General features: G+C 37.9%; 1 protein-coding gene across 4 annotated transcripts in view; it reads left to right on the forward strand.

Annotated features, from left to right (window-relative positions):
• The window catches only part of UBR2 (ubiquitin protein ligase E3 component n-recognin 2), a 102,421-nt gene that overhangs the window by 75,526 nt on the left and 3,962 nt on the right, over positions 1 to 22,933 (forward strand). For 2 of the 4 annotated variants that reach the window (XM_061146721.1, XM_061146720.1), the window contains exons 27-46: positions 278 to 387; positions 494 to 574; positions 865 to 1,043; positions 1,779 to 1,978; positions 4,102 to 4,195; positions 5,013 to 5,174; positions 6,646 to 6,749; positions 7,406 to 7,484; positions 10,434 to 10,582; positions 10,970 to 11,025; positions 14,372 to 14,468; positions 14,724 to 14,791; positions 16,025 to 16,160; positions 16,692 to 16,785; positions 18,004 to 18,134; positions 19,102 to 19,210; positions 19,537 to 19,593; positions 19,896 to 19,973; positions 20,630 to 20,800; positions 22,746 to 22,847. In XM_061146721.1, coding sequence (XP_061002704.1) covers positions 278 to 387; positions 494 to 574; positions 865 to 1,043; positions 1,779 to 1,978; positions 4,102 to 4,195; positions 5,013 to 5,174; positions 6,646 to 6,749; positions 7,406 to 7,484; positions 10,434 to 10,582; positions 10,970 to 11,025; positions 14,372 to 14,468; positions 14,724 to 14,791; positions 16,025 to 16,160; positions 16,692 to 16,785; positions 18,004 to 18,134; positions 19,102 to 19,210; positions 19,537 to 19,593; positions 19,896 to 19,973; positions 20,630 to 20,800; positions 22,746 to 22,847 — 2,257 coding nt within the window. Of the gene's footprint in view, positions 1 to 277; positions 388 to 493; positions 575 to 864; positions 1,044 to 1,778; positions 1,979 to 4,101; positions 4,196 to 5,012; positions 5,175 to 6,645; positions 6,750 to 7,405; positions 7,485 to 10,433; positions 10,583 to 10,969; positions 11,026 to 14,371; positions 14,469 to 14,723; positions 14,792 to 16,024; positions 16,161 to 16,691; positions 16,786 to 18,003; positions 18,135 to 19,101; positions 19,211 to 19,536; positions 19,594 to 19,895; positions 19,974 to 20,629; positions 20,801 to 22,745; positions 22,848 to 22,933 lie in introns of those variants that run through there. The other 2 variants (XM_061146722.1, XM_061146723.1) reach the window with 2 other exon arrangements.

Below are 22,933 nucleotides of genomic sequence, written 5' to 3' on the forward strand. Positions count from 1 at the left end.
AGCTGGGTTTTTATTGAATTTTGCTAGAGGCTATCTTAAAATAATCATATGGTGTAAGATGTCAGTTTTTGAATGATGAAAGTGTTCTAGTTGTCAATAGCTTGTTTGTGAAACACAAATATGTCATATTTTGGGAAGTATTGAAAATTTCTAGAAGAGCTGTAATCGAATGATGGGCCAGTATTAGAAGCAATTTCATTTTATCTTCTTGTGCCTGGTAGTAAGCACTATGAAGTCTTAACTGATCCTCACATACCCATTTTTTCTTCCACCTTAGAACCTGGTGAGGCTCCAAACAACTCACCTAGTATACTAGCTATGCTGGAAACACTGCAGAATGCTCCCTACCTAGAAGTCCACAAAGATATGATTAGGTGGATATTAAAGGTAAAGTTTCCTACATCACTCTGCTTTTTGTGAAAAATATTAAATGTTTATCTTTAAATTTTAGAATGTTTCGTAGCTTCAGAGTAACTGTTACTTTTTTTCATAGACTTTTAACACTATTAAGAAGTTAAGGGAGAGTTCATCCACCAGTCCTGTGGCAGAGACAGAAGGAACCATAATGGAAGAGGTATAAGATGTAAAGTGTAATACTGAAAAGATGTGGCAAGCTCACTTTAAGCAATTAAATTTATCTGCAGTAAGTTGGTAGTTGATATTATTCACAAACATATAAATGCAAAGAAATTGTGGCACTGTTTGTTTATTTTTGTAGCAATCTTTTGGACTGCCTTTTTTTTTTTTTTCTTTAGCATGTTAAGTTGATTAAAAATCTAGTATTTACAATAAAAATATTTCTCCTTTGGGGGAAAAATGTGCCTTTAGCCTCTAGTGGTCTAATTAAATGAAGTGTAATTTCAGAGTTCGAGAGACAAAGACAAAGCTGAGAGGAAGAGAAAAGCCGAGATTGCCAGATTGCGAAGAGAAAAGATCATGGCTCAGATGTCTGAGATGCAGCGGCACTTTATTGATGAGAACAAAGAACTCTTTCAGCAGACATCAGAACTGGATTCCTCTGTCTCTGCTGTACTTGATAATGGGTAAAAATTAAGCACAAGTTTTGAAACGCTTGACCAGTGGTTCTCAATTGAGGAAGATGTTTGGTTTGGTTTTTCTTTTTGCATGCATGTGTGTGTGCTAAGTCACTTCAGTTGTGTCTGACTCTGTGACTCCATGGACTGTAGCCCGCCAGGCTCCTTTCTCCATGGGATTCTCCAGGCAAGAATACTGGAGTGGGTCGCCATTTCCTTCTCCAGGGAATCTTCCCAACCTAGGGATCAAACGCACATCTCCTGTGTCTCTTGCAAGGCAGGGAGATTCTTTACTGCTGAGTCACCAGGGAAGCCCCTTTTTTTCTTTATAAGTACGCTTAGTCCTAGAGTAGTTTAGAAGAGTTGATAGAAAAATTGTGTGGCCTTGTAGTTGGAGGATTTAATCTTAGAAATCTGAGCTAATTAGCATATAATTATGAGCATGTCTCTATTGATAGGATAATTCCTGTGTATGCTTAAAATGTAAGTTATTGAAAAGACCCTTGACACTCATAAATGAATGAGTACACTCGGCCCAGCTAACTTAGCATCTGGCTTCTGTGTTACATATTGGATTGCTGTGAGGATTGAAGGAGATAATTTTGATACATATGAAGACTTTGTCTCTCAAATCAAGTCATCAAAACTGTGTGTTAAATATGTACATACCTAAAATCTACTGTTCTCTGGTTCTGTAGAAACTTCTCAGGCTCGTTAATTACTCTCATAACCATGTCATTGCAGCCCTGTGGTTTCAGATACGACCCTTACAGCGCTGGGCCCAGCACAGACCCGGGTCCCTGCACAGAGACAGTGTGTCACCTGTATACTGTGTCAGGAAGAGCAAAAGGTGAGCGCAGAAAGCAAGGCAATGGTCCTGGCCGCGTTTGTGCAGAGATCAACCGTGTTATCAAAAGACAGAAGTAAATTCATTCAGGATCCAGGTGAGTCATAGCTGTGTCCTCATCTGCCCTGTTAATAGTGACTGCCACTTAGTATGGTAAGTGACATACAGAATTTATTAATCTGCTGATAACTCTGTAGGCTTGCTGGTATCTTGGGCAGGTAACTTGGGTGGGAATTCCTCACTTGGCAAAAGCAAAAACGTTCCAGTGGGTTAAGTATCATGCCTGAAGTACACAGCTGATAAATAGCAGGGATTCAAAGGAAAGCTGTCCTTTGTGATAAAACATTAACATACTTTGGTACTTAACAGTCTTTCCCATCCTTCACGCTTTAAAGTTCCGATAATTAGTCGACACACTGAAATGACAATAGTTATTTTCTCTCATGGGTGGTCCCAGGGTGAAGTCCTGGTGAGCCAGCCCTGTGAGAAGCAGTCCTTGAGCCAGATTCTCATTTAGATTATTGAGATAGAGACTGCCATGTAGTGCAGGACATCATTCAGGAGTCTTGGAATCAGTGTCTATGGAATGGAGGGGAAGGAAGCAGGTTTGGCCAGAGGGAGAATTTTAGCTATGGTACAGTCCCCAGAAGTCCTTAGCCAACCCCATAGGCGCTCTGGAGCTAGATAGAGCTCAAAGCTGTCCTGGTTGGGCTAAGGGGGTGGGTTTTTTATACCCTGACACTGATAACAAACTGGTTGTGGGCTGCCTCTGGAAAGAGATGTGACCTTGAGCAAAGCAGTGTGACCCTGAGCAAAGTCTTTTAAAGAGGGATAACAGAAAGAAAAAAAAAAAGGGATAACAGTTGAGTGCCCTCTTCTAACAGCTGATGGAGTAAGTCATTCATTCCTGCAGGGGCATCTGGGCTATACCTTGTTGTGTCCACCATAGATACTTTTGTGTTTCTGCTCTTCTCTTTGTTTATATGTGCATGTGCCTCAGGGATAACAGTAAACTTCGTGAGAGCAAGAACTGTGTCTTAATTTCCAAGGTACTTGTGTAGCCAGTGCCTTTCACATTGTATGACTAGAAGGAAGTTTGAGAGCCCACTGGTAAAATCGCCTTTTCTCTACATGGAAAGTCTTCAGAGTATGGCTCTCAAGCCCCCTAGTTAAGAAAGATTGGTCTGCTTCATCTTAAGAAATGACCATTTGTACTAGATGGTTTACAGATTTCATTCTAGGCTGAAGATAAAGTTATCACCTGTATTTAGTTTGTTACCTGCTTGGAAAAACTGACTGGCTGTAAGTGGATTTTTTTTTAAGGCTTTCACAGTTTAGATCATTAAAGATTTTCTTTATGCTGTGAAATTTGCACTATTCTATTATATAAAGCAAATTGAAACAAGTAATTTTACTGTTAGAGAATTTCTAAAATTGTGCTAATTTATGTAGAGAATTCCCAAAGAAGCCAGCTAGCCACTTGATGTTTGTCTTCATTTTTCATCTCCTTTGAATATAAAAATTAGTGCCAGAGCAGAAGACTGTGTGAATTGCCCCCTTTTCCCTACTCCGGTCTGGGCTGCTGTCCTGGTATTTTGCTGCACCTTGCCTCCTACAGTAATTGTGGCTCTTCTCTGCATGAGTGTCCTTAAGAAGAATCTCCTCTAGGGAGCGCCCCACTACTGCCAGGACATCTTTTTTGTTTGAGATCATTGTGACCCAGCTGCCCTAAAGGCATTAAAGACAACTCCATCATTTGTGGGAAATAGGAGTCTCTTGGTGCCCTAAAAATGTGATGTGTTCAAAAAATTAGATGTACTTAAATACAGAATTCCCTGGAGAAGGAAATGACAACCCACTCTAGTATTCTTGCCTGGAAAATGCTATGGACAGAGAAGCCTACAGGGGGCTACAGTCCATAGGGTTGTAAAGAGTCAGACACAGCTGAGCGACTAAACAACAACAACAGGATTCCAGTTTCAGTTCACAGTTCAAGGAAGTTTCATTAATTTGCTCAGGGTAATGAAAATTAGAGAGTCCTGTATTCTAAATAATCCAGGGTCTTGCATAAATTATTGGTATCTCAAAGGAATAAACTAGCATTTCATTTGAAGTTTACAAGCTTTTAGTAAGGATTTCACAATTTAGCGTTGTACATTTGTATAGGAATATTAAATGCTTGAGTTTTCTCTTATGTTTTTTGTTTGTTTTATAATGCAGAAAATTATGATCCATTATTCATGCACCCTGATCTGTCTTGTGGAATACATACTGGTAGCTGTGGGCACATTATGCATGCACACTGTTGGCAAAGGTAATTTATATTCTTAATATTAGTCAAGAGAAGCTTACCCAAAGACTCAAAATTTAATTTTTTAATAAAGGAAATTACATTCTAGAAAAAGGGGAGAGAACTAAACTTATCAGAAGAAAAAAAGACTTCATTATTACTGCCTAACAAATAACAATTAAAATTAATTTACTTTGTCAGTACATTTAAAGGAGTGACTTAGAAACTTCATAGTATATCAAATATAATTTTTAATTTAGGGGTCTGTATTTTTTAATATGAGAAATCTAACAGACTAGATGAAGAAAAGGATTTTTACAGTAGTATAAACCCGAGAAGAATGTCTTTCTTCAGGTCCAGGGTGAAGAGCTCTTGATTCTGAAGATGCTAGCACTTGCCTAGTTACCTCTCAAGATTGTCATGACTCCCTGAGCTAATATGGAATAACTTCAATACTCTATTTTGGTGCTTTCTGTGTTCTCTAGCAGCAGAAGTGCCGTTATTCTAAGTACTCTGCTCATTGAGTTGTCCTGAACCACCCCTAGTAAGCAGCTCTAGTCCTGGGGGAGTAACCACAGAGCACTAGGACCAAGAAATATGCTACTTGGTGAATGACTGGTTTGCAAGGCAATCTTTTTTTAATTCTCCTGTTTTAGAACTCTTAGCCCTTTTTGCTATTTACTACAACTTAAAATTAAAGTATCACTTTTAAAAATAATTGAGGTCATTTTAAAATTTTAATTTTTAGATGTTTTGTGGAAACAAAATGTTGAAGCTTGTGGCTCTCATTAAAAAAAAAATTGCCATTGTTTTTGATACCTCATGTTTTCTAATTGTGAAGGTATTTTGATTCCGTTCAAGCTAAAGAACAGCGAAGGCAACAGAGATTACGCTTACATACAAGCTATGATGTAGAAAATGGAGAATTCCTTTGTCCCCTTTGTGAATGCTTGAGTAATACTGTTATTCCTCTGCTGCTTCCTCCAAGAAATGTTTTTCATAGGTAAGTTTTGGCTCATAAAACCTTTATATTAAAGAAGTTTCCTTTAGAAGGTAATGAAATGATAAACCACAGCTGGGTGAGGATACCACTCTAGGTAAATGCATGTTTTCCAGGTACTTTGCAAACTTTTTATTTAGTCATTTCTTCCAGCTGACCTATGAGATACAATTTTAGTTTTTAGAAAGGAACAGACCAAAATTTTAAGTTTCTTGGTCACCCGTAAACACTATAAAGGATATAAAATTCCCATGGGTTCATGAAAACTGTCTCCTTTGTTTTTAAGACCCTGCTTTAAATATCTCCTTCATACTTTTTTGAGACACTCAATAAATCAGTGAGGGGAGGGACAGCTCAAACTGACCTTATTGAGCATACTAACAATTAAATATTATTTTTTGCAATTTACTGGCCAATTGAAGAATTGGGCCAAAAAGTGAATATTTTTGTACTTAAAATGTAAAAATTACGTTATTTCATGATGTTTAGTGTGCTTTTTAGTTATTCATGACCATATTCCTTTCAAATATGAATTTGATGGTATCTCCTATTCAAACCTGACCTTTGTATACATTAAGTTTTATGAATGTGAGTCATCTGTTTATTTGTATGCTACTATTTGGGTTTAAATTAAAGCAGAGTCAGTTTTTTTCTCTTCAATTTTAAGAGTTCAAACTATGGTGTCTTACTCTATGCTACCACAAAATGCTCTTAAAATACCATTAGATATGATGTAAGCTCATGCTTTTTTTAATCAGAAAAGAAGTATCATGGTGCTGACTTATATCTGCATTTGAACTGATAAAGAAATTAGTCACTGTAAGATTAAGAATAGAATTCTCTTGCATGTAAAGAGAAAAAAATCACTTCTGTGGTTCAGGTTTTGCTTTTTTTCCCAGGAGAGTCAGTTATGGCACATTTGTTAAGAACACAAGCTACAGTGTCTGATGTAGCTGGGTTTGAATGCCACATCTGTCCCATATACAGCCTTAGTCAAGTTACATAGCTCAAAACCTCAGTTTCCTCATCTGTAAAATGGGGACAATAATATAACCTATTTTATTAAGAAAATTTTGAGGATTAAATCTAATACTGTGAAATGCTTGCAACATAACTAGATGCTTGCCGCATAATAAGCACTCAATAAATAGTATCCATGATGTGTTGGTTGTGATATTCAAGAAATACTGGCAAATTCTGGTACTAAAAAAGTGAAATTTTTGACAAATAACTCAATTTTATGCTAATAATTAGTAGCATCATATTGACAAATAATACATTTTCATTTCCATTGACAAATAAATACCTATTCTAACTTTTAAAAGTAACAAATTTTCCCCAAGTTTTTTTGGTTGTTTTAGTATTTTAATGTTTGAAGTATGTTTAAAATATACCCTTGATGATTTAAGGAGTCTTTTTGTATCTTAAACTAAGCAACAGCAGAATACTAAACACTCTCTATAATCTTTTCTAGCAGGTTAAATTTTTCAGACCAACCAAATCTGACTCAGTGGATTAGAACAATATCTCAGCAAATAAAAGCATTACAGGTTCTTAGGAAAGAAGAAAGTACTCCTAGTAAGTTCTGATAACCTGCTTTCATTTTTCCCTAATATCTGAGACCATTGGAAAATACAGTTCCAGAATAAATTGTTCTAAAATATTTTAAAAGTGAAACCTCACATTTTAAAATTTGACTTACTCAGATTTTCTTTATCTTAATGAACTAAATTTGAAACTGCTACATTACTCCTTATTCCTTGAACACACAAGCTCATGTGTAGTTTATGATAGATACTTCTCACTTATTCCCCCATTTTATTGAAGAGCTTCTGGGGGTGGGGGAGATGTAACTGAGTATCGAAGAGCTGGCTTTATTCTCCATGGGCTGACTCACTTTATTGTTGGCATTACCAAAACCTTCCCAAGTTTGATAGGTATGCACTGCACTTCTGACCTTGAGGGAAAGTGAGCTGAGCAGAATTTATACCATTGGTTTTAAGGAGACAAAACAGCGTACTCTTCCAGTGGTTGCACTATCAGGAGAAGCACAATGATTGAGGAAGGTGTCTAGCTCATCCAGAGCAATAGTACTTTTCATGCTTTGAATGTATATTACACCAGTTTTCATTATGGGAATTTTTCCTGTTTTAATTTAGAATGAAATTTATGGCTGAAATTTATAGAAATATTGTGGACTGAAGAATAATAGTATAAAATGCTTGTTTCTGTAGTTACTGCCTCATCAAAGAATTTAGAAAATATGGATGAATTGCACCTTCCTGAAGGATTTAGGCCTGATTTTCATCCTAAGTGAGTATATTATCCCTTTTACATTTGGCCCACTTGAAATGAAAAATCAAATTAGCCATTAGTAAGAATATAAACTTGTCAAGTAGGGGAGCAGAATGTTACAGGACATTGATCTTAATAAATCCTGAGACTTAACGCAGGAATACTGATAAACACCTAAGACCTACATGTCATGTTTAATTCTCACAAACTTCTAGGTGTTGCTGACTGCCTACTGCACCCCTTTATCTGGCTCTCCTTGATAGCACCTCATCAGTACATCTAAATCCAAGCTGCTCAGCCTCCTCACCAAAGTCCATGCTTCCTGCTGGACTTCTGTATTTCTATTTACGGACCCACCAACCTCTTAGTAACTCTGGGTCAAAACCAGAGTGTTTTCAGCCTTATTTTACCCCATCAGTTCGGTTCAATCTCTCAGTTGTGTCCATCTCTTTGCAACCCCATGGACTGCAGCACGCTAGTCTTCCCTGTCCATCACCAACTCCCGAAGCTTGCTCAAACTCAGGTCCATCAAGTTGGTGATGCCATCCAATATCTCATCCTCTGTCATCTCCTTCTCTTCCTGCCTTCAATCTTTCCCAGCGTCAGGGTCTTCTCCAGTAAGTCAATTCTTCACATCAGGTGGCCAAAGTATTGGAGTTTCAGCTTCAGCAGCAGTCCTGCTAATGAATATTCAGGACTGATTTCCTTTAGGATCGACTGGTTGGATCTCTTTGCAGTCCAAGGGACTCTGAAGATCTTCTCCAACACCGTAGTTGGCCACATTTTACCCCATAGCCAGTAAGTTACAAAGTATAGCCCAGATTCTAGAACTAGACTGCATTTGTTCAGTTCCAGCACCACTGTTTATTAGCTGTGCCACTTTGTGCAAATCACTTAACCTAACTCAATTTCCTCATCTGTAAAGGGAAGAAAATAGTATCTACCTCATATGTGTGATAAAGTGACGTAATGCCCTTAAAGTTACCTGGCAGCTGTGCCTGGCACATACTAAATATCTCAGCAAAAGTAGTGCATATATGCATGCTCAGTCACATCCAGCTCTTTACAACCCCGTGGGCTGTAGCCCACCTGACTCCTCTATCCATGGGATTTCCCAGTCTGCTGCTGATATGGGTTGCCATTTCCTGCTCCAGGGGATCTTCCTGACTCAGGGATCAAACCTGTGTCTCCTGCATTGGCAGGCGGATTCTTTACCACTGTGCCACCTGGGAAGCTGGCAAAAATAGTACTAAAAGGTTTAAATAGAATAAACATCAATCATGTGCCTCCCACATTCCCCCTTCCCATCCCCAGTCCTGTCATTTTGTTCTTTCTACTGTTTACTTCTTTATTTCTAATTAAGATGCTTAATCAACTATGTCTTGATTCGTCTTTTTTTTTTTAAGTATCTTTACAGAGACTAGTAATATAGGATTCAGCTTTTACCTCTACCCTATTCACTTACTCCTCACCAATCTTCCTGTAGAGTTATTCTACAAATTTTGGTTAAATCATGTGTCAATTTTTACGTTATAATTGTTAATACTGATAAGTTGTGTGATAAATCTTTCTTCTACAGTTTTGTTTTCCTGTGATTAATAATTACCTTTTTTTTTTTTCATGTACTTGGTTTTCTGTGTATATAATACTTTTTTCCCTAAATGCTGTTGTAGGTCTGTCAGATGCCTAGCAGTGGCTATTAGTGCTTGGATCCATCTGATGATCTTCTTCCCTGAAGCCCTCCTCCCACAGCCTCTGTCCTCTCGCACCAGTCAGGACAGGGCACAGCTCTTACCCTAACACTCGCCCTGGCCATGCTCCTCTTTTTGCTGGATCTTGTATCCTTCTCTTTCTTCATTTACTCCCTCACATTGCATCCCTCAGCAGATTTCTGAAAAAAGGTGCCTGGATGTTAAATTTTCCATGTCTGAAAATACATTTGTTGTATCCACATGCTTGATGGATGGTTTGGGTATAGAATTATAGGTTAGAAGTTACTTCACATCTAAATGTTGAACACATTATTATACTAACTTGTAGCACCCATTGGGAAATTAACACCTGATTCCTATTCCTTTGTAATTTTATTACTTCTGGAAACTGTTGTGGTCATCTTATTAATTCCCAGTGTTTTGGAATTTCTCTGTGATATTCCTTGGTGTGTGAATCTTCATTCATTTCGCTATGTGTGTTTTCAACAGGCTCTTTAAAGATTCATATCCTACAGCTCTGGGAATTTTTTCTGGTTTTTCCTTAGATAATTTTCTCTTCTTGGATTTCTGTTCTTTGAGCTAGCCCTACTGTTAGCTCATGTTGACCCTCTTGGACTGATCCCCTAATTTTTTCTTAATTAATTTGCTGTTTTCTGCACTGTCTCTCCTTCCCTGAGTTCCTTTTTCTGCTTCTCTGTTTTGATGTTTCTCTCTTTGATGTGTGATTCTTTCCTTAAATGTTTATTGGTCCTTGGGTGACTGTTCAAGAATAAATCACTAGGAAGCTCAGTGGATACCTGGTGGGCAGGTTGGAGCTTCCTGACAGATGAGCCTCACAGTGAGGAGATCAAACCCCTACCAGTCTTTTTTTCTTGGGACCCTGAAAATGTCATTGTGTAAAGCTGGCTTTTCCATGAGGATTCATCACTGGAGAAACTAGAATCTATGGCAGTGGGTATACATTGCAATGTTCTTGAGATGGAGGAAGAGGTCAAGGGTCCTGTAGTTCAATATGTAGACCTTCAGCCTAATACCTTGTTTTTGGGCCTGTGCCTCATCACCACCAACCCAAGATGAACATAACTACTCTCAGGCAGGAGCTGTCTTCATGTCTTTAATTCCCCCTTTTCATACAACTGTCTTTAGATAGTTTAAGGGGTTCAATTCCAACATAGAAGATAGCTGTTAAGAAACTGAGCCATTTGATTGATGTGAGCACATTGTTTTGAGCTAATGCTGTGCATGTTCACTTCAGGAACCCTTATTCTGAAAGCATAAAAGAAATGCTAGCAACATTTGGAACTGCTACTTATAAGGTGGGATTAAAAGTTCATCCCAATGAAGAGGATCCCCGTGTGCCCATAATGTGTTGGGGTAGTTGTGCATATACCATCCAAAGCATAGGTAAGAGATTTAGAATTGTGTCTTTAAATCTAAAGTATACATTGACGTGAGTTGTGTGCAGATTTAAAGTGGGCAACATTCTTAAGCAATAATATAAAAAGTTTGAAGCAGGAAATGTAGTATACTGACAAAATATTAGATTGACAGTTTATAAATTAACCACAGCCACAAAAGCACTCATTTCAGTGGTGGTTATAGCTTCTAGTCAGTTAAAATAATGTGTTTTCACTTTTACTTCTCATGCACAGTTAATTCTTGTGAAATGACTTAAAGATTTCAAAACCTGACAATATTATGCTTTCTTCAGAAAGAATGTTTTTTTACTTTTTCAAAAACTTGTAATATACAAAGCATAAAATTTATCATCTTTACTATTTTTAACCGCAGAAAGAATTTTAAGTGATGAAGATAAACCATTGTTTGGTCCTTTGCCCTGTAGACTGGTAAGTTATCAGTTTACTCAATCCATGGAATGGGAAAGTAGAAATTAGGCTGTTCTGCTCTTTTTAATCCAAAAAACCTGTAATGGTTATTTAAGCATAGATTCATTCCTTTTGTGGTAAAACCCATTTTCTATAACAGTATTGAAGCAGTAATGTTTGTAATTTAATTTTTCATGATTTTTCATTTAAATAGACTTCATCTCTTTTGGTTAAACACATAAAAAGATGGGTGGAAAAGCTAAAAACAAAGTGCTTGTTCTTGAATTTTTAGTTCTATAGTCGGAAATACTGAACAGAACCTATCCTCTACCACATTTGACTAACTGTTGTAAGCAGCGTGTAAATAAATACAGATTAATGTCAGAACAGAGTATTTAATGTCTAGGAGAGTGAAGGAATATACCGCTAAAGCTTGCTCATTTTTACCGTGTAGCTAGTATCAGCTTCATCTGCTGCTTACTGTTCAAACTTAGAGTTGTAAAAGTGCATGTAATTTTATTCGTGTAACATCACCTGAGGAGCTTTTAAAAATGCCTAGGCCCTCCTTCAGGTCAGTTAAATCAGAGTATCTGAAGATGGGCCCCAGGCATTAATATTTTTTAAATGCTTTGCCCGAGGCCAGGATTGAGAACCACTGATACAAGAGCAATCTTTGGAGTTTTTTAAAAATATAGACACCTGGGTCACTTTGACTTATTAAGTTGGAATATCTAGGAGTATGCCCTGGTATTAAAACTGCCCTGAATTGTATTTTTTTTTTTTCTTTTCTTTTTTTTTTTTAGTTGGACTGAATTGTATTTTATAGTAAGTCAGTAGAATAGCAGTTGACTGTAGTCTTAGCTATGGTATGTGATGGATAGGACGTGACCACCAGTGTTGACTGTGACATTTTTTTGCTGCAGTAAATAAAGAGTTGATAAATATGCTGATAAGGCAGTCACAAATGTATAGAATAGAGGTTATTTTGTCTGGTTTTTAAGGCAGTTCTTACATTTTCTAGATTCTATATACTTCACACGACCTCTTTGGCACTCTGTCTATTTCTCTGCTAATATGATTGTGTGTAATCTGTTTATATTGATTGTTATACCAGTCAGTCTTGCATTCCTGAAATAATCCCAACTTGGTCATGTAGAGCAGGGGTCCCCAACCTCCGGCTGCGAACTGTTCTGGTCCTGTTAGGAACTGGGCAGCAGAGCAGGAGGTGAATACAGGCAAGCGAGCGAAGCTTCATCTGCTGCTTGCCATCACTTGCATTACCACTGGAACCATCCATCCCCTCCCTCACCCTGCCAGCCCTGTCTGTGGAAAAATTGTCCACAAAACCAATCCCTGGTGCCAGAAAGGCTGGCAACCACTGATGTAGAGTAGCATTTTAATATAACATTATATTTGATTTGCTAATATTTTATCTAAGTTTATTTTTCTATGAGAAATTTCTACAAAAAATTTAATTTTTTGAAGTATATAGTATATAGCCATTAGGGACAAACTTGTTTTTTGACTTCCACTTTTCATCTTCATTGATCTTTGTCTCCCATATCAGATGATAAAGGACCTCCGTAAGGTGGTTTATCTCCCCCCTCCCCCACCTCTTGATTTCTATGACATTCCTGGTTTTCTCCCTATCTTTCTTGCAGCTTCTTCTCCATCTTCTTTCCCTCCTTTGTCCTATAAATATTATTTTAAACCCCCAGAGTTTGGCCCATGACTCAGTCATGATATTCTTCCCTGGTCAACCCTGTCTATGACTCTGATTTCAGTTACTTCCAAATGATTCCCACCTGTATATCTCCAAGCCCGATCTGTTACCATATTGCCTGCTTTATTTTCTCACCTGGATCTCCTAAAGGCACCTCAAATTGAACATTCCAGCTTAATTTTTCTTCCTGTATTCAGTGTCTTAGTTAATGTCACCACTGTCCATCCAGGTGACCAGGCCAGAATCTTGGAGGTACTTTTGGATGCATCATTTGGTCCGGATGTTCATGTCCAGTTGATCAGCAGAGATTGTTGAATTCCTCTCCTGCTTATTTGTCCTATTTTTTCTATTCAATTTATTTGGTTCAGCCCTGTATCTTTTCTTGCCTAGATTGTTATAATAATAATAACCATAATAATAAGATTATTATAATCATAATGATAAGATTATTATAACAATATATAATAATATAATAAATTATATTTATAATTATATAATGTATTATTATTAATTTAATTGGTAATGTTATTGGTTAATATTGTAATTGTATAATAATGATAATAAGATTCTCTACCCTGAATCTTACTTTCTCCTAACATACTCTCAGAGGGGTTCTTCAAAAAGTAACGCCAATCATGCGTCTTAAATGTTATTTCTCCATTATCATTCACCTCGTGCCAGTCTCCATATCCATTGTCCAGGATTGCAGAATCATTACTGGTCCCCAGATGCTAGTTCCAGGCTTTTGCCTCTGCTCAAGTGCCCAAAGCAGACAGCTCCTCTTTAAGAAGCTCTTCAAGCTTTGTCTTCCCTGGAAAACTTCTGAGCCATGAGTGGGATATCACTCATCTGGGATCCTGCCTCCTTTAATTGTCCCCACCCCCCCCTTTTCTTTCCCTTCCTACCCTCAAGGCTGTGAGCTCCTTGACAGAAGCGGTTGGGAGGGCTGAGTTTTCATTTTAAGATCTTCAAAATCAAGACTAGCCTATGGTAGTTCCTCAATATCTACTGAACCAAACAACATTATAGAAAATTTAGAAAACAGAAAAGTAGGAAGAAAACTTAAGTCAGTCAGCCATTTGTCTTTTTTCATTAGCATGTTTATACTTTTATTATAATAGATATTTACATGTACTTTTGTTCCTACTATATTCTTCACTTTAAAGTTTTCTCATTGTTGCTACATAGTCCCCATAATAGTTTTTGATGTCTACTGACACCCTGATTTTATACAGCCATCTTCCATGAAGTTTCCCCAGTATTGGGAGTATTTCCCACATTTTAGTGTATTTCTTTAGACTAAATACAAAGAAATGCTGCTTCACATTCCTGAGAGTCTCTTCTCTGTTGTTTACTGACTGTCTTGACACGTGTATCCTTCTTAACTTTTCCATACAGAACTAGCAGCATGGTGATAGGAGATAACTTTGTTTTATTCAGCATACAATTAGATATTTTCTACTCCATTCATTTCACGTTAGAGACATGTCAGTAAAGATGTCATAGGATTCAGTACCATACCATCTAGAGATTTCACTGTGCTTCCAACTGTACTTCAACTAGCTGTGCGTTGATCGAGCATTCCTGGAAGAGAACTACTTCATATGCTGGCTTCTTTGTTAACTGTGTCAGCCTCTATTTCAGGATGACTGTCTCAGGTCACTAACAAGATTTGCTGGAGCACATTGGACAGTGGTGTCACTTTCAGTGGTCCAAGGACACTTTTGTAAACTTTTTGCATGTGAGTATTAATACATGTACTATATGTGTTACGGTAATTTCTCATCTTCTGTAATTTTGTTTTTAGTAATGAAACTTCCCTCCACTGTGAAAAAATATTTTGGCAATACTGTTTGTCTTGTATGCAGGTTCTAGCTATGAATTCATATATAGCTTGCAAAAAATAAATTCAAGCTAGGTTATGTGCATGTTAAAAATAATTTAATACTTACATTGATATATAAAATATGATCTTGTATTTTTCTTTAAATATCAGCATTGGTGCCTGGTGACAACCACAGAGACCTTCCATGCATATTAGATATCGACATGTTTCATTTATTGGTGGGTATTTTATAATTTGTGTTTGAAATTCTTCTGTCATACTCCGTAGCTTTATCTTAAACTTGATGAGTAATGTAAAGGCAGACAAGGAGTTATCATCTATTATTATTAACTACTTCTGAGTATAATTCTTTTCTGAAGATACTTTAAAAAAAAATATTAAGGAATCTAGTTGAGAGAGTTGACTTGAGTGTCTAATCCAGTCTCTCTCATTTTTGCCTTGTGGCTGAGGTCAGTACCGTAACCTCTCTATGCTTTTTACAATAAAGAAGTAAAAATAACAGTGGTAATGTAAGGGCTGCTGCCAACCCATACAGTGGTTTGGGGCAGATACAGCCTTTTGGTTCCACTACTTAGCAACAGACAGTCCCTTTGTGTGATTTAGGGCAAGTCACGTCTTCTGAGCAAGTGCAGTCTGGTGCTAGATCAGCACTGGCCAAGCAGTGCATGGTTGAAGTTCAGCCCCTCCTCAACCAGGCTCCCTCTCACAGGACACTGAGTGTGCCACCACACACAGCAGCCCCGGGTGCTGCCCCCTTAATCACGTTTGGGCATCAGATTCTATGCCTTTAAGTTAGTTAACACCCACCTGATATGATTGTGTCAAAACTCAGTGGGATAATCAATGCAGAGCTCTTAGAGCAATGTGTCCCTAGTAAATATTAGCCATTGTTATTGTTCCCATCTCCCCTTTGAAAACCCCCACCACTGACACCATCATACAGGCGGCAGGAGACTCACAGTGGGGCTAGTTTAGTGGGCACCTGACTGCTTTCACAGTCATCTTCATTTAGTCTCTACGTCCTCACTGCAAAGGTGTTTAATCCTAAGGTATTAAAAACACACATACTATCTCCAGTTTACCAACAGGGAAACTAAGACTCAGAAGAATTATCTAAAAGGCTCCTGAGAGAATCTGGGCTTCATACCTGGATCTTTGTGGGTCCAAAATTCATGCTTTTTCCACTGCTTACTACCTAGAAAGATTTCAAGCTTTATTTTTGTTATTAACAATAAATGCATATAGGGGAGTTGCTGAATAAATGAGACAATAATGTTCTAAATAATTGTCTTTAGTCAGTCCTAGTGGAATTTCTAACATGTGTACCCTTTAAGAACAAAAGATTTCTTAAGGAAGGAACTGAGTTCGCAAAGGGCTCGCATTAAGGAAATGGAACTGTGTTCAGCAGTGAAAGGAAAGGCGCTGTGTCTGACCCTGTGTTTGCTGTCCAGGTGGGCTTGGTCCTCGCCTTCCCTTCGCTGCAGTGTCAGGATTTTTCAGGGATCAGCCTTGGCACTGGGGACCTTCACATTTTCCATCTGGTTACCATGGCACACATTGTTCAGATCTTACTTACCTCGTGTACAGGTAACTCCTTTTTGTCAGATTCTTGAAGGAAATAATTGAGTTTTCTCGGCTTAAAAAAAAAAAAGTACTGAAGGAAAAGGCGCTTGGATGAGAATAATACATAAATTTATAATAAGGCTACTTGTAGTGGTCAACAGTAAAATAAACAGTAAAAACCTGTTTATTCTCATGTGAAAATTTTTGAAACATTTTCCCTTCTGTTAAAAATTCCTTAGTGATGTGAATGTGTGAATGTTTTTACTTATTTTTTTTACTTCACATGTTTAGTAATATCTGAGTACCACAGACTGTATATGTAGTAGGTTTTACTCACCACTTGCTGCCCGGCACCCTGGGGCACATTCACATCCTCTGCCTCAGAGGTTCCTTGTTATGATAGTAAACTGTGCTCAGACCTGAGGGATTAAAGTTCTGTGGGAGTATTTTCATATTACATGTGACTGTGTGAATATACTTGAGTGCTTAAATAATGTGTTCAGCAATCCACTTAGTAAGGCAAATGCAGGGCACTAATATTGCCTTGTCCTTCAGAAAAGAGTGGCATGGATCAAGAAAATGCTGCTGGCGAAGAAGAAGAATTAGCAGTTCTTGCTTTGTATAAAATGATTCAGCAGTATACAGGAAGGTGAGATCATACGTACTCTTTATATGATAGGCAGTTCCCCAAATATTAGGAGGTGATAGCATGAAAAAGGGATTCATTTGGAGCTTCCATGGTGGTGCAGTGGATAGGAATCCACCTGCCAATGCAGGGGACCAGGGTTCCCAGACGATCCCTGGTCTGGGAGGACTCCACAAGCTGCAAAGCAGCTAAGCCCCTGCGCCACGACTACTGAATCCTGCACCCCTACAGCCTGTGCTCCACAACAAGGGAAGTCACCACAGTGAGGAGCCCAGGCACCACAACTAGAGAGGAACCCCACTCACCACAGCTAGAGAAAGCCACGTGCAGCACAGCCAGAAATAAATATGGCAATGTGTACATGTCAGAAAAAGGGGAGAGGAGGGGAGTGGAGTTTGTTTGTTAAATAAAGGAAATTGCTGTCTGTTGACACGTTTGAAAAAGAAGATGGGGGATCTGCAGGACTCCCAGACTTTTACTATACTAACATGATTGGGAATCTCTGCAAGAAGGGTAATATACAGTTCTTCCCACACATTTTTAAGATAATATCCAGGGCTGGTAGAAGTTCTCGGAACCTCATATGTTATTGGGGCCGTTGTGATTTGGTTACAACAGTTTCATTTGGCTTTCTGACAGTAGATCTCAGGAACCAAGCTGTTTGTTCTTTGACTACGTTATCCCATTTCTGAGAATCCATACTAACAAAATAATCCGCATACAGAAAAACCTGTAGACGTAACAGTGTACACTGATATTATTTATATTAGCAAAGAGTTTAAAGCATTCTAAGAGTTTGCTTGCAGGGAGTAATTTAGTGTAGGTTATGATAGGTATTATCCAGAGTATTAAAACTCTGATAAAAATTATGGTTTATGGTATTCTGAAAAATGTGGGAGTTTTTTATGTTAATTTTAAATTTCATGTTACACTTACAACTGTGTTAGACTGATTAGTATGAAAGTAGTTTGCCAGAAGAATACCTGCTTCTTCTGGCAAGTTTTTATTTTGCAGATTTTCTCTTTATGTAGCTATATTACTTTTATAAATTTTAATAACAGTGTGGAGGGTATATCAACAGTTACACCTGACACCCTGGATAGTCAGGGCTTCCCTCACCTTTGACAATCAGATAGCAGTTGTCTGTTTTCACACTGTGCTGTAACGAGAATGAATCATTTTTAAATTAAGTTTCCCACTTATCATTTTTCTCTCTTTTAGTGCCTTGAAAGAAATGCCGTCTGGTTGGCATCTGTGGAGGAATGTCAGAGCTGGAATCATGCCTTTTCTGAGGTGTTCTGCTTTGTTTTTCCATTACTTAAATGGAGTTCCTTCCCCACCTGAAATTCAAGGTAATTCTAATTTCTTTCAAAATGTAGGAAATGTGTGTTGTCTTTCACTCTAGCAACTTAAGAATTAAAGTGCATTGCAAAAATTAAAACTTACTAAATCTTTAGATCGTAGCTAGTTGAGTGATGATGTATAAAATTACAGAATTAAATGCAGATTTATGTAAATATCTGATTTTATTTGAATCTCAGTAAATGTACTGATTTTGTACATGTATAAAAATATAGTTTTGCTGTCAGATGTTAAAATGTTCAAGTATATATTATTTATATATAATGGGTTCTTCAGATTTTAAAAAGGAAGACTGAAATTCAGGTGGTTTTTAACACGAAACGTGGCATTGAGGTTCAGAATACTCATAACTGCACATAAATCTGATTTTAATATAGGAGTTAATTTGCTATTTCACAGTTGTTCTCTATGTTCTGCTTCAATTCATTTCTTGAAAGTGCCTGGCCCCAGGGCCTGGGGTACCTGCATTTAATGTCACTCTCTACAAGTTTGTTGAATAGCATCTCCATCTAGCTAGTTGTCCAGGCACCACTGAGAGAACAATTTAGACTTCCTCATCATTTGCAGTGATGATTAATGTTTAAGTCCATCTCTCAGTAATAAAATTGTCTTATATTTCTGTACTGCTTTATACTTCTCTGGAGCTCCCCATATGTTATTTTTGTCATTTAATGTTCACAAATAACCCCATAAAGCATATCACACAGGACAGGTGTCCCATTTTGCATATGATAATACTGAAACATCAAGAAATTGTGGCCAGTTTAGTAAAGGAGTCGCCTGACTCTGTGGATTCCTTCCTTTGCCATCTTATTTACTTCCTGCAGGTTATGTACCTAGCAAAATTGAACTCGTCTGTCTTGTGCTTTTTTTTTGTTTTAAACTCTGCTGTTGCCTACTCTAATATAGAATCTGCTCTTAATTGTATATCTGTATCTCTCCCTTATCTATTTGCAGCTTCTGGAGCAAGCCATTTTGAACATCTATGTAACTATCTTTCCCTGCCAAACAACCTCATTTGTCTTTTTCAAGAAAATAAGGAGATAATGAAATTACTGATTGAAAGGTAATGATGATACAATTTTCTTCTTTATATTGCAATAAATATATATATATATATATATATATATTTGGAAACAAACGAGTTTATTGCATATTTTACAAAATTCTCAGATAGTGAGCCTGGCAAAATTCAATCCTTGTGATTCATTAGGCCTTCTTAGTTAAGGGTTTACCTTCGTGATAAGATTTTTGCCAGGCCTAGTGAGTAGCATAAGTAGATTGGCCTGGACAGAGAACAGTAGTGGAGATGTTTATTTCCTCGTACATTTAGTTCCAGCCCTTCAAAAGTAAAAATGTTGTGTTTTATTTTTCCCTCCATTTACATTAAAGTTGGTGTCATAACATCGAAGTTAAAAGATACCTGGAAGGTGAAAGAGACGCTATAAGGTAGGTTAAAGATTGTCAAACCTCTTGGTTGCGGGGAGGAGGTAGGGAGAAAGCAAGATACAAGTGTACAGTACTGTCTGTTGTCCTGATAATTTTTATGCTGAGTTCTTCAAGTAAAGTGTGAATCCTAAGGCCCTGTGTTATTTAAGAGTGCAGTGCATTTTTAATTTCTTGCTATAGCTTCTTGCTGCTGTGGTAGCACCCAGTTTTCCTTTATTTGAGTAAGTCAAAAGTTACTTTGTTATTGTTAAACAATATGTCCTCCTATTAACTGAGTTTCTGTGTGGCTTTTGTTTTTCTAGTTATCCAAGAGAATCTAACAAATTAATAGACCTTCCAGAGGATTACAGCAGCCTCATTAATCAAGCATCTAATTTCTCGTAAGTTTTGATATTAGCTTATTGAGCGTGTCCTGCCACTGTAAACACTTATTCTCTACACAGAATGTGAAAGATTTCACTGTTCTTTTCTGTTTGGGTAGGGAAATCGTAACATCAGGAGGACTTTACACTATTTAACTCATAAAAGGACGATCCCACCATCTTACAGAATAAAATATGAGAAACAGGATGCTGAGGAACAAGTTTGATTCATTACAGTTTATCTAAACCTTTTGCACTTTAAGTAACACATTAACTACAGATAGTTACATTCCTAAGCAGTATATATTATTTTGCATATATAATTATTTTAAGCTTTAAAATAACATTGTACCTATTCCTGTGGCTTTTGACATACATAATTTTTAATTCATCACTTTTCACTGTTGTATAGCGTTTCATTATCTGAGAGTAGCAGCATTTACCTATTTTTTCCTCCTGTTGATAATTTTATTTCTCCTTTCTCCTGTTGATTGTTTCCGGTACCTGATGTTGGTGTATATGTGTGAGATGTTATCTATTCCAGAAATGAATTTGCCTGGGCTATAGTCCGTATGGATCTTCAGCTCTACTTGATATTGCAGAATTTTTTCCCAGGATGGTTTTACCACCATCAGCTCTTTAGTCTTCACTTATATTTTTTTTATTCCATGGAGGTGCCCCAAATCAGGTGGTGACAAGAGCAGAGCCCCAACTATGTGCCTTGTATGCGGAACCCTGCTGTGCTCCCAGAGCTACTGCTGCCAGACGGAGTTGGAAGGGGAGGACGTGGGTGCATGCACTGCTCACACCTACTCCTGTGGTTCCGGGGTGGGCATCTTCCTGAGGTAAGGCCCTGGAAAGAGCTTTCTAGCTTTAGATCTGCCACAGTAGATGCCTGTTGAGGAATGGACACAAGAAACTGCTACATGGCAGAGGATTAGAGGCCACCGTTTTTATTCATTTGAGGAAAACGGGGAACCTTGTCTCCACACCTCATATTTGGCTCATGCTAACTCTGTGCTGATTCTTCCATTGTCATTTCCATCCCCGTGACAGTTCTGTTTTTCTTTCTGTGCCCCTCATTCTAATGTGAAACTGCTAGCTGTCTTTGATTTTCTACCCAGGCACAGTCAGAACTAATTGCTTCTTTTGTTATAATGGTAGGATTCACACATAGCACAGACTGATGCAGGTAGTTGTGTGTATTCAACAGTGTACAGTAGATACTTATTAGTGACTGTGTACGAGGCATTGAGAATGCAGTGGTCAACACAACAGACAAAAATCTCTGTTTTCATGGAGCTCATTTTCTCATGAGGGAGATAGAAAATAAGAATTTAGAAAGTGATCCATGCAGAAGAGAAAAAATAAGGCAGGGAGGGGAATGTGAAATGGCAGCTGAGGTGGATTTTATTATAGATAGAAAACCAGAAAAGGTCCCTGGGAGGGTGTCTTGAATAAAAACCTAAAGAAGAGGGGAGAACATTTTAGGGTGCAATGAGCAGCAAGTGCAAAATTACTGGGGGGTGTGCCTGCCATGTTCAAGAAACAGAAAGGACGAAATTCATCAAACTGTGTTCTAAAAATGGATACATTGTATTTTAAAAATTACACCTCAGTAAAATTTATTTAAGAAAAGAGGGAATTCCCTGGCAGTCCAGTGGTTGGGACTCCAAGCTGTCACTGCCGAGGGCATGGGTTCGATCCCTGGTCCAGGAACTAAGATCCCACAAACTATACAGCGTGGCCAAAAGAAAAGAAACAGCGTGGAGGCTGCTGCCACTGGAGTGGCGAGTACAGTGGGGAGAGTCGTGGGCCTGGTGTGTCCCCTTGGCATCTCTGAGTGAGATGGAAGCCATTGCAGGGTCTGAAGGGAAGAAATGACGTGAGTTTGAACTCCGCTGGGGCGTAGATTTTAGGCACATCTTGCTACTCCGGTGTACTACAAGTTCTCAGTAAATGTTGAATTGAGCTGAATTACTAACACCAGAAAAAGTTAAGCAAACCTCTCAACAGAATCAGGAAACTTTTTTTTAAAACCCTTAGGAGAAATGCGAAAGTAGCATTGTACTTTGTTCAACATATTTCAGAAGGCTTCTGGTCAAGGGGGTGTTGCTTTGTGTTTCAGGTCTGCATAATTTGTAATGTCTGTGTACCATGTTTTAATGAATAATTTTCTCATAAGAGTGGTTGATACATCAGTAACTGCTTTTAGAAGTTAACTTTCTCATATTTAATTTTTTCAATGCCAATTTTATATGAGTTGTTGAAATCTAATCCTAAATGTCCCTCTTCCTCCTTATATTGATAACAATACAGTCCTTTTAGTTATTTTTAATACTTAGGCATGTGTTGAGAGGGGAGTTAGGGAGAGAATGGATACACACATAGACATAAATGGCTAAGTCCCTTCACTGTCCACTGAAACTATCAAGTGTCTCTGCTGTAAATACCACTGCTTGCCTTCTAGCACCAGTTTTGTTTGTTTGCATTTATTTATGATGTATAGTTGACTTATATTGCAGTAGTTTCAGGTGTACATCACAGTGATGTAGGGGTTTTTTTGTTTTGTTTTTTTGCAGATTATATTTCATTATAGGTTATTACAAGTTACTGGGTATAATTCCCTGTGCTGTACAGTAAATCCTTATTGTTCATCTATTTTATGTATAATAGCTTATATCTGTTAACCCCATACTTCTAGTGGTTTGTTGATTTCTCTAGGACTTCAGTCCATTTGTAACTGAATTCAAATCTTGGTCCTTAATGTATAAATTGGTCTCTCTACAGAGTACGAGAATGTCAAGTACTATTTTTAGCTGGCAAAACCAAAGGCTGTTTTTATTCTCCTCCTTACCTTGATGACTATGGGGAGACTGACCAGGGACTCAGGTAAGGCCCATCCTGGGTAACTGCATTGGCTGGCTCTGGGCCTCGAGGACCTTCAGCATGAGGTGATCCCCATGAACCCTGTGGTC

The sequence above is a fragment of the Dama dama genome, chromosome 7, assembly GCF_033118175.1.
Source record: "Dama dama isolate Ldn47 chromosome 7, ASM3311817v1, whole genome shotgun sequence".
NCBI classification, from domain to species: Eukaryota; Metazoa; Chordata; class Mammalia; order Artiodactyla; family Cervidae; genus Dama; species Dama dama.